Source organism: Zea mays, chromosome 4, assembly GCF_902167145.1.
Source record: "Zea mays cultivar B73 chromosome 4, Zm-B73-REFERENCE-NAM-5.0, whole genome shotgun sequence".
NCBI lineage: Eukaryota > Viridiplantae > Streptophyta > Magnoliopsida > Poales > Poaceae > Zea > Zea mays.
The window spans coordinates 195,119,615-195,129,767 of record NC_050099.1 but is presented as its reverse complement, the minus strand read 5'-3'; the positions used below and the strand labels follow the sequence as shown (position 1 = coordinate 195,129,767).

The 10,153-nt window shown below is 50.0% G+C and overlaps 3 protein-coding genes across 3 annotated transcripts; all 3 read left to right on the top strand.

Moving 5' to 3' along the window:
• The first annotated feature begins 215 nt into the window (after window positions 1-215).
• Window positions 216-1,458, top strand: LOC103654357 (bZIP transcription factor 16). Its single transcript, XM_023302393.2, has 4 exons — window positions 216-555; window positions 673-870; window positions 979-1,122; window positions 1,247-1,458. Exons 1-4 carry the CDS (start codon window positions 391-393, stop codon window positions 1,358-1,360), a joined length of 621 nt encoding a protein of 206 aa, XP_023158161.1. The 5' UTR covers window positions 216-390; the 3' UTR covers window positions 1,361-1,458.
• A 292-nt stretch (window positions 1,459-1,750) lies between these two features.
• On the top strand, window positions 1,751-3,153 carry LOC111591344 (atherin-like). Its single transcript, XM_023302315.1, has 2 exons — window positions 1,751-1,831; window positions 1,963-3,153. The coding sequence occupies exons 1-2, from the start codon at window positions 1,751-1,753 to the stop codon at window positions 2,629-2,631; spliced, it is 750 nt and encodes a 249-aa protein (XP_023158083.1). The 3' UTR covers window positions 2,632-3,153.
• A 2,044-nt stretch (window positions 3,154-5,197) lies between these two features.
• Window positions 5,198-8,992, top strand: LOC100191586 (uncharacterized). The gene is made up of 8 exons (NM_001365504.1): window positions 5,198-5,461; window positions 5,565-5,605; window positions 5,683-5,732; window positions 6,988-7,132; window positions 7,704-7,760; window positions 7,868-7,991; window positions 8,194-8,646; window positions 8,730-8,992. The coding sequence occupies exons 1-8, from the start codon at window positions 5,282-5,284 to the stop codon at window positions 8,781-8,783; spliced, it is 1,104 nt and encodes a 367-aa protein (NP_001352433.1). The 5' UTR covers window positions 5,198-5,281; the 3' UTR covers window positions 8,784-8,992.
• Window positions 8,993-10,153: the final 1,161 nt, after the last annotated feature.

Here is a 10,153-nt window from a genome sequence, read left to right as displayed (position 1 = left end):
ATGCTGGTCGCGGGGCGCCCGGCCTCCGCGTGTCCCCCGAGCGCCTGCTGCGTGGAGGTGAGCCCGGGCGGGGCGAGCCGTTCCGACACGTGGCGGCCGGGCACGGGCGAGACGGGGCTCCACCGGGCGTTCCGCGGGTGGCCGCCGGCCCGCGAGGCGGCGCGGGAAATATATTTATCGCGCGCGGGGGGCAGCCGGGGCCTACTCCTACACGCCCTTTCGCCTAGCCACCGCCACCGCCCTCGCGCCCTGCCGTCGAAGCCGAAGCCGAACCCTCTTCTCTTTAGGGCCCTCTATTTGTTTCTCCCCGTGTGATCCATCCATGCGAGGCTCCTGCAGCATCTAGCAGGTCGCCCCGTCTGGCTCCACGCTACCCGCCCCGCTCCCGCCATGTCTGACGATAGCGACAGGCAGCGGCAATGCAGCCGGGGCGTCACCGTCGACGTCGAGCTCGACGCCGCCATGGCGCTCGCCGACATGGCCGGGGTCGGGCCGCCCGGCGGAGATCAGAACCCGCCGGTGCAGCTCGCCCCTCCTACTACTACTACTACTCAGGTGAATTGAATGAATGGTTAAAACCACTGTCGCCGTCGCCGCTCTAATTTGCTCGATCTAGTAACATAACCGTTATTAATTAACATAATTGTTCATGATCGTGGATGCACCGACTAGGAGGACGAGGAGGAGCTGGCGAGCACGCGGCTGAGCCTGGAGCTGGGAAAGGTGGGCATCCAGGCCTCCCCGTGCTCCAGCAGCTCAAGCGCCGGCGGCGGACCGCATGCGCACCACCTGCAGGCGTCGTACCAGCAGCCCGCCGCGGCGTCGCCGGCGACTTGCTACGGGCCCCGGCCCCGGAACGCGCTCACCGAGGTAACCTACTCGTGCTCCGCGCTCGCGCGCGATCCCGTACGTGACCCGTCCTCAGCAGCGTGCCCGTGCCCCGTGTGTGTGTGTGTGTGTGTGACATGGGCATGACAGGCCGAGAAGGAGGCGAAGCGGCTGCGGCGCGTGCTGGCCAACCGGGAGTCCGCCCGCCAGACCATCCTCCGCCGCCAGGCCATCCGCGACGAGCTGGCCAGGAAGGTCGCCGACCTCTCGTCGCAGAACGAGAACATGAAGAAGGTACGGCACTGCACTGCACTGTACCTCGCCCGACGAGGGCGATGTCAGTCGTATTCACATTCTTTTTTGAGTTTACTGATCGATGAGCCGCCGCCGCCGACGACGACGACACCTGTTGGCGCAGGAGAAGGACGTGGTGATGCAGGAGTACCTGTCGCTCAAGGAGGCCAACAAGCAGCTCAAAGAACAGGCACATCGCTTTCCTCCCTGCTGCCTTGGGTTTCTTCTGGTGCTCTGATTGAATAAATAAAACTCTCTACGTAATCCTGTACTCGAGTCGACAGATGACGTAGCACCACTTGCTGATTATAATTACTACTATAAGTACGCGTGCAATGATGTTGCCATTGTTAGGCAGACAAGAATCTAGGACGTTCCAATCCAAGCCTCCACTTGTTCCTCCCACACGAGGACACATGACCTGACCCCGCGCTGCACTTTCTGTCTCTGCCCACTTCTACACTACTCATCATGCCGTACACCTGCATGCGGCTAGTCGCATGATGAGAGTACTTGTTCTTGTACGCATGACACACACGCCGGCAGAGGCGTCCTCCTTCCTTTGCCAGACGACTCTGCCCTCTGTTCAATTTGTCGCCACGCCGGCCGGCTTGCTCGGTGCGGTGCAATGCCGACGCTGGCCGGACGGGATTGGGATGAGTCGTCCGCGCACGTTGCCCGTTTCTTCCGTCCGGTGCGGTTCGGTTCGGTTCAGCAGCTACTACTGCCAGCCGGTGGTGCAATTCCGTGCTCCTGCCTCCTGTCCTGGTGGCGTCTCGTTGCTCGGTTGGTCGGGGGGCGTCACCAGATTTCGTCGTCTCCTCCTCTTCCGCAGAGTAGCTAACTGGTCTTGGCGCAACGCTGACAACGTACGGACGGGGGTGCTTGTTCAATTCTTCGCAGGTGGCGAGGACGACGGCCAAGAAGGCGCCGGCGGGATCCCTGGCGGCGGCGGCGTCCCCGCCGGCGACGCCGCCGCGGCCGGGGTTCCTGTACAGCGCGGCGCCGCCGCCGGTGCCCTACGTCTGGGGCTCCTGGCCGCCGAGCGCCGCCGCCGCCGCAGGGTACGAGCAGCACGGCAGCCCGCCGCCGCCGCCACTCTGCCTGCAGCCCTGCGCGTGGTACTACCCGGTCGTGGCGACGGACCCGCGCGGGTCGCCGTCGTCCGCGTACCCGCAGCAGCAGCAGCAGCCGGCGGTGGCGTTCCAGGACCCGCGCGGCGCGACGGCAGAGCCCGCGGGTAGCCCGGCCGGTGGCGGCGCGACGGCGGCGGAGGAGGACACCGACGACGACCCCTGCTCGCTCACGCTCGGCCTCGACGTCGACAACCGGAGCGCGCCCGTCAGCATCCTCGCGGGCTCCGGCCGCGCGGCAGCGCAGCAGGCCGACAGGGACAAGGCGGCCACGGCGGCGGAGGCGAGGAAGCGGAGGAAGGAGCTCACCAAGCTCAAGCACATGCACGCCGCCTCCGCCGCCGCTGCCCCCCGCCCCGGTGGCGAGCAGTGGTAGGGCGGATTATGGAAATGGAATGACAGGGCATGCACGGCATTGGTGACACGGTGGTGGTGACCCCCATTGGTTTCCTCGGCGGCGAACTAAACAACTTCGTTCGTGGTCTCTTCTTTCGATCCATTGGTTTCTCAAGCGAGGCGGCAGCACGGCTTCAGTCAGGTTTCTCAAGCGCCCCAACCAAGGATTTCATTTCAGGTTTCAAGGAAATGTTTTCTGTTTTTTTCTTCCTAGTATTCTTTGCTGCAATATGTAACTGAAGAAATTGAACGAGAGTGCTCATCAGTCAGAGGTCGTGTATAATGTAACCATTCTTTCTTTAGGATTTTTATACTACCAGCAAGCAGCATCAAAGACAGTAGTACAATATGACAAAGAGTTACGTGTGGACTCGCTTATACTTTCTACCATTTCCTACAAACATGACTAGAGAGTGCAAGAAATCGCTTATTTAGTTGTAAACTCCTACACGGTGTTGGGTGCTTCTACCAGTGTTTCGACGCATGCGAAGTGTGTTGGCTGTAATTGTCTCTTTATTGGACAGTCTCGGGGTGACCGATATAGCCCGTGTTTATTACAAAGTCATGTGCCTCTACGTAGTTTTGTTAGCATAACTCCTCTGTTCTCTAATTGCACAATTTTCAGGCGTGCGAGTGGAGAACAACGGGGTTATGATGTCGAAATTTCGCACGAGCACATGCCTTGTCATAAACACGGGCCCGTCGGTCACTCCTGGGTGGGTTTAGAACATATCCTTTCCTAGATGTAGGGGTGTGATTTACTTAACTAATCAAGTTAACGTCTCATATCTAGTATAGAGGAGGATCGTCGATGGATGTATGAAGGTTGAAAGCAAAGAGTGCTATATCAAGTGAGTGGGTTGCCAAGACTAACGCGTTTCTCGACCATGTTTTTGCTCGGCCAGAGACTGGAACCGATGTAAGGTGTCCTTGTAGTAAGCGTCAGAACATTTATTTTCTTGACAGGAGGACTATGTCGATAGATCTTGTAAGAATGGTTATATGCCTGGTTATAAGGTGTGTGTGCACCATGGCGAGGACCCACCTCCTCGTATTGTATCGAAAGTTCAGTCACATGAAGAGGTGGACTATGATAGGATGGAAGAGATGCTTGAGATATATGCCATGAGCTTTTACCGGTTGATTCCGAGAACCCCGTCATTAATGATATACTCGAGTACAAGTTTGGATGGCGGAAGTAAAACACAATGATCGATTACAAGGCCACGACACTATAATCCTTGCCCACCAATGCGAGTAGGTGTATTATATGACATATCCATCTAAGAAGAAGAGTTTGGTTGATTGGAGAGTAGTGTACAAAGTTAATCCTCGTGAACAACTATATGCTCCTGGTGAAGCTGGTTATGTTGAAAGTCAAATCGAGCAGGAAGTAGGGGTTGCTGAGATTTTCCAAGACGATGAACTTACAAGCGCGTTTAAACTGAGCTATCGAGCCTCTTTACATGAGTCAATTAGCTTTCTAGGGGTATTTAGAACTTATCCAAACTATAGAACTATTGTTAGATCATCTATTCCAAGATTTATCCCTTTTTGGTTGGTTTTAAGCTGTTTCTAACTTAGAAGCTATGAATTTGATCTTATTAACATGTGAATCAAAAACTTAAGTCAGTCTGTATGATTGTGATAGTTATTAAACATCAAAATCAATATAGATAATGATTTAAGATCATTTCATATATTAACCTTTTGACCTTTTGAATTGAATTTTTTTTTAAATGTTGCACGTATGTTAAGCCCACTGTTTGGTACCGATTATAAGATGGATTATTATCAAATCTAGGTGACTAGGTTATAGAGAGTTCTTATATTGAAATTCTAACTTACTCCTTAAATAGTTGTCTACTTATTCGTCTACTTAGCCGAGACACTCCTATAATCTTGTTTGTAAGATATAGAGCTTTTTTAGACTTATTACAACACTTTCCCCTCAATTTTCTTCATATATCCCACCATATAGCCACGTTAACAAAATTCTATCCCTACTTTTCTCCCTTCCGCAGTGGTTCCTCTTAAATTCTCCTCCTTTACCATACAACAACATGACAAAGTCATAACAGAAAAAACATGATTTTCTATTGTTCTCACAAACTCAGCACAAATTACTATAAAGATATTTTTGTCTAATGTTTTTCAAAAACTTTAGCGCCACTCAAAAAAGTCCCATAAGAGAAGTCAAAGTTTGTTTTTTTCCGTAAATCACACATATTATTATAAAAACTGTAGTTAGATTTTTTTACCAAATCTTTTTAAAAAATAATTTTCGTTTAGCTCCACTTAAAGTTGTTCTACATAAGGATTTGGAGCCATACAGTGTGTTTATAACTTTAGATCCATTGTAGTGGGTCATGGCATACAGCTGCGCGGACTGTCAATTATGATGACGGCCCACTAATGTGCACGTGGGCCTCAACAGGCCTACATACCTGCGCGCAAACACCTTTACCGTGGGCTGGCCCACGTAGCCAGCCATCCCTGTCCTCCACCGCGTCCGACTCGGACGTGATGTGATTGTTCCGGATACATCCTCCCCTCGCCAGTCCCCACTCCCCACCCAACTCCACGATTGCTGCTCGCTGCTGCGGCTCCGCTCAGATCCAGTGCCCCCGATGCCGCCGCCGCCGCAGTTGAACGGGGGCAAGGTGACCCCGAACCTGGCGATGGATGCGGCGGCCACTCGTCTGCTCAACCTCACGGTGCTCCAGCGCCTGGACCCAGCCGTCGAGGACATCCTCATCACCGCCGCACACGTCACGCTATACGACTTCAACATCGATCTCAACCAGTGGGTGAGCCACCGATCCCCCCCACGCGCGCTCCATTTACTAGACCCTGATCCCATCCGGCATGATCTCACGGCGGATTATCTGGTTGTTGGCTTGTTCCGCGCAGAGCCGGAAGGACGTCGAGGGGTCGCTGTTCGTCGTCAAGAGGTGAGGGTTTGGGTTGGGGGTTTTGCTTGCGCTCGTATGCGGTCTGGCTCTGTCCTGATTCTGCTCGATTGGTCCAGGAACTCGCAGCCCAGATTCCAGTTCATTGTCATGAACAGGCGCAACACTGGTACGCACTATCTTTGGTTGGACTTTCTGGTTTGCGTCTCGGGTGGTTGAATTGGTTTTATGATGACCCTTGGCTGACTAGAAGCTGTATCAACCAACGGCATCAATTATGATATAAAAACCATTCATTTCGGTTCTTATTAAATGGAGATCACCTTGTGATATCTGAAGTTTAACCAGTGCACTCCAACGCCTAGGTCGTAGAGAAATTTAGCTACACATGTGCCCCCTCCCTCATTTTGTCAAGTCTATCTATCTCCATTTATAGTGGATCACTGTAGCCTGGGTAAGGGTAACCGCATACTGCTCTCTGTTGGCTTCATCTAATGTAGGAACATTGATATATTTTCAGAAGTACTGATGTTGTTCATTCATTTGTTTCTACCCATGATCATGTCCTGCTCTCCCTTGGTTGTTTTATGTGGACGGCCTAATGGCATTTGGGCTTTTGATTTTTAGAGAGCATATATCTCTGCATGAGACTTGCCCTATTCGTCCTCATTATTTAACTCTTTGAATGACCAGCCAACCAATGTTTTTTGTACTACAAACTATCATGTCTTGGGTCATAACAAAAATGTCGACAACTAAATATAGAGCACTGTGAAAGGGCCTTCAGTTGAGTTGGTTAGGTGGTCTAAGTAGCACTCACCATGTCCTGAGTTCTATTCACCATGGGAGCGAATTTCAGGTTGGGGTTGAGAAAATCTCGTTGTCTATCCCACGACAAAGCACAGGTCCAAGGCCTGGCTCTAGTCACGGTCATTCTCACATGGGCTATGGTGCCGCTGTTTTTAGGTGGGGTAGGGGTTCTTGGGGGTTTTCTTGACCTGCGTCCTCGTCTTAATACAATGCCGGGGGGTTGTATTATCCACAGGTCGAGTTTTTTTTAAAATACAACTAGAATGATAGAATCTGAGTATTGCCATGCGTTGGATCAGTAGGTTCATCTGAGGTTTATTTGGTATAATACTATATAAAAGAAGTCAATTTCTTTTTTAAAGATAGTTGTGTAAAGAATTTAGGTTAACTCTACCAAAACCCCGGCTTTTTCTTAGGAACCCACTTGGGGAATATGATGGGTGGACCTGTAGGCAGTTAAACTACATTATGACTTGGACTGGGAGCACAGTTCTAGTTTCCAAGGCATGTGAAATAAACTGATAGAACTTTAGTACCTTTAAGTTTATATGCACGAAGCCAGATGATGATTCATATGGTAAATCCTTCATGATGAGGCGTGTTGTTCTCAACAGATAATCTGGTGGAGGATCTCTTAAGTGATTTTGAATACGAACTTCAACCTCCATATTTGTTGTACCGGAATGCTTCACAAGAAGTAAATGGAATTTGGTTTTACAATCAACATGACTGTGAAGCTGTTGCAAGTCTATTTGGAAGGTAAAGGCTTTTCATGTATTCTCCTCTCCTCATGTCGGAGGAATCTTTCTCTGAAATTCTGATGTAGATCATAAACATTATTGAACAATATGCTAATAGATGTTGTTTTGATCTGAAATATGATTATGCATTTTCCAATTTCCAAATTAGGTATAGAGCAAGGATGTGCAGTGTGCTTACAAACTTCTGATACACATAAAGGTTTCCATGTCATGTTTCCCTGATACTTCTAGAAAGTAGCTAGTATGGTGCTCTATTTGAAATGCATGCGACATGTGATTATGATTATTTTAGCATAATGATTTCACATCTGCCCCTTTTTGGGAAGCAACTGTATCTCAAGATGCCATGGTTATGTCATGTTTCCCTGATACTTGTACAGAGTAGCTAGTATCGTGCTCTACTTAAAATTCATGCTACAGGGGATTATGACTATTTTGTCATTCATTGCCTTCTTCTGTTCGTTTTCAAAATAACAATTGTATCTCAGGATGCAGGGGTGAACTTCTTTGTTAGAATTGTGTGGGCGCCCTTTGTTAGGTTGTTTATGTTTACTCGATTTTATTTGCAGGATACTGAACGCATACGCCAAAGTACCTCCAAAACCGAAAGTGCCTTCCACAAAAAGGTATATTATTACCTGTTTCCAGTCTCTTGGATTCAGCCACTTCCATATTCATCATTCTTTCGTATATATTGTATTCAATTATGCTGAAGTTTCTTTAATGACCACAGTGAATTCGAGGAACTAGAAGCTGTTCCTACATCTGCTGCCATAGATGGCCCCCTTGAACCTCCGCTAGGATCCACTGCTGTAGTCCTTGATACCCCCGACGAACCATTGATCAACTACTTCAGTGTATATGTTCAACTGTCATCTGTCAACTATTTCAATTCCTTTTTTTTCATGCTGATTGAACATTCCCTGTTTATCTGCATTGTGTACTCAATGACCATCGTAGCATCTCAGCTGATGTATGCACATAAGTTTGCTGCATTACAAACTATCTGCTGTGCCTGTGTGTAACTATGCTGAGGTTGTTTTTCCAACATATCTGCAGGTTGCTAGCAGCATTGGAAGCGAATCAAACGCGCCACTGTCTGGAAGAGTGCAGCTGGCTACTGAGAGCATCCCATCCTCCCATGTGCTGCTGATCATTCCATCTGCTGCTCCAGCACATCAGCTACCCCCTTCAGTAGCTTCATCAGCTCCACCATTGCCCATCCACGACACTAATGCCCACACTAGCCGGTCAACAAATCTTGTAACGCCAGATTTCTTTGCGCCTCCACCATCCTCTTCTACTCCACTGGCTCCACCGGGCGCATCCGTGATTCCTACTGCCCCGCCTCTTCACCCTACTTCGGCATCTGTTCAGCGCTCTCAATATGGCGCCCCACTGCTCCAGCCTTTTCCACCGCCCACTCCACCTCCTTCCCTTACCCCCGCACACAGTGAGAGACCTGTTGTTACAAGGGATAGAGTCAAGGATGCTCTACAGAGACTTGTTCAGGTAAAGTTGCACACTGAAAACATGCAGGGTACAGTTGTTTGGATTAGTATTATCTTGTCTAACTCTCACCAAATGCCTAACAGAGCGACGAGTTCATCGATTTGGTGTATCGGGAATTGCAGAAATCACTTGTGTAGGCTGCTTATTAATCCTTCTGGAGTTTCTGGCTCGTGACAAGTACCCTGTTATTTTTTTTCTTTGACCTTTTTCATGCTTCCCTTCCTGTAATCCTGTATAGTTTCGTGTTCATGTATTGATGTATAGTACTATAGGAATGGCTGGTTAGCATACTTATGTAACTCAAAAGCCCAAGTAAAAAGAGTTTTGTTCAAGAATGTTGAAAATCGGATCTATTTTTTCTTGTTTATGTACGGAGAAATCTCTACTGTATTTAGGGGATACAGAAGAGATGCTGTCACGCTCTTCACGTGATTGGATTTTGTACACGTTCGTCAAGCCCTCGTTCCACTTCCGCCGACAGCATTGTCAGGACTCAAGGAGCAGCGCCCGACGCGGATCCTCCCGCAAGAGCGCGACAGCGCCGCCCAAGCCCGGCCGAGCCGACTCCACTGTGCGACGGGACGCGCACGAGAAGGCGGCGATCCCAGCTTCCTTATCGTCGTCGTCGTCTTCAAGCACGTCTTCACATGTAACAAGTCCCTGTTGTGAATTGTGATCTTGTACACGTAGTGGCTACGCTGCGACTACATAAACAAAACGAAAAAAAATAAGCAGCTATTTAGAACATGTCGCAACGTGATCTTGTACACGTAGTGGCTACGCTGCGACTACATAAACAAAACGAAAAAAATAAGCAGCTATTTAGAACATGTCGCAACGTGACCGTGCATCGTCACAAATCACATGATAATTGAGTTTTATGGACATACGATTGCCTACATACTCTAATACAGGAAGTTCCTTTTAGATCTGAAAAAAATGAGACGCAAGGGGAAAAAGAAAAAATGGCGCTCGGTCCCCTGGGCCGATCCTTCCTCCTCCTGTACCTTTCTCTCTCCCTCCGATGGCGATCGTTGTGCTGCCGCGCGGACATCTGCTGCTGGGCCGTTTTCCCCGCAACATCTCCTGGCCCAGTGCGACAGTACCCCGACTCGCGCTGTGGAGCGGCCCCCGGATCCGAGATCTTCTTGGGTTGGGTGGAGCCCGGGGGTGTCGCCGCTTCCTGCTCGGTCTCACTTCCCAACGCGCGAGCCGTCTCCCCCGCTGTCTTCTCCGCCGGTATACCCTACTTCCAGGTTAGGGTTTCCCTTGGATTTCATCGGTTCGCACTCGTTTCCCCATTGCGCCGCTTTCCTCTCGCATCTCTGGTCGCTCCCGGTTTCGGCGAGGTCTAGTTTTAGCGGGGGGGTGGTGTGTTTCGTCTTTTCGCCCGCCGGTGGTTGAAGAGGAGTGGCCTCGTCTGGGTTCTGGCGATTTTCGAAGCCCTTCGAAAGCCTCTGCTATGGATCCGAAAGGCAAGAACCCTCAGAACCCCCAGTGGGATCGA

What these genes read in the sequence shown, in the direction of transcription:
- LOC103654357 (XM_023302393.2), top strand. Translation starts at nt 391, where the DNA reads ATGTCTGACGATAGCGACAGGCAGCGGCAATGCAGCCGGGGCGTCACC. An exon ending in CCCGGAACGCGCTCACCGAG is followed by an intron (nt 871 to 978) that starts GTAACCTACTCG and finishes TGGGCATGACAG; the next exon opens with GCCGAGAAGGAGGCGAAGCG. An exon ending in AGAACGAGAACATGAAGAAG is followed by an intron (nt 1,123 to 1,246) that starts GTACGGCACTGC and finishes CTGTTGGCGCAG; the next exon opens with GAGAAGGACGTGGTGATGCA.
- LOC111591344 (XM_023302315.1), top strand. Translation starts at nt 1,751, where the DNA reads ATGCCGACGCTGGCCGGACGGGATTGGGATGAGTCGTCCGCGCACGTT. An exon ending in GTCCGGTGCGGTTCGGTTCG is followed by an intron (nt 1,832 to 1,962) that starts GTTCAGCAGCTA and finishes TCCGCAGAGTAG; the next exon opens with CTAACTGGTCTTGGCGCAAC.
- LOC100191586 (NM_001365504.1), top strand. Translation starts at nt 5,282, where the DNA reads ATGCCGCCGCCGCCGCAGTTGAACGGGGGCAAGGTGACCCCGAACCTG. An exon ending in ACATCGATCTCAACCAGTGG is followed by an intron (nt 5,462 to 5,564) that starts GTGAGCCACCGA and finishes TGTTCCGCGCAG; the next exon opens with AGCCGGAAGGACGTCGAGGG. An exon ending in TCGCTGTTCGTCGTCAAGAG is followed by an intron (nt 5,606 to 5,682) that starts GTGAGGGTTTGG and finishes CGATTGGTCCAG; the next exon opens with GAACTCGCAGCCCAGATTCC.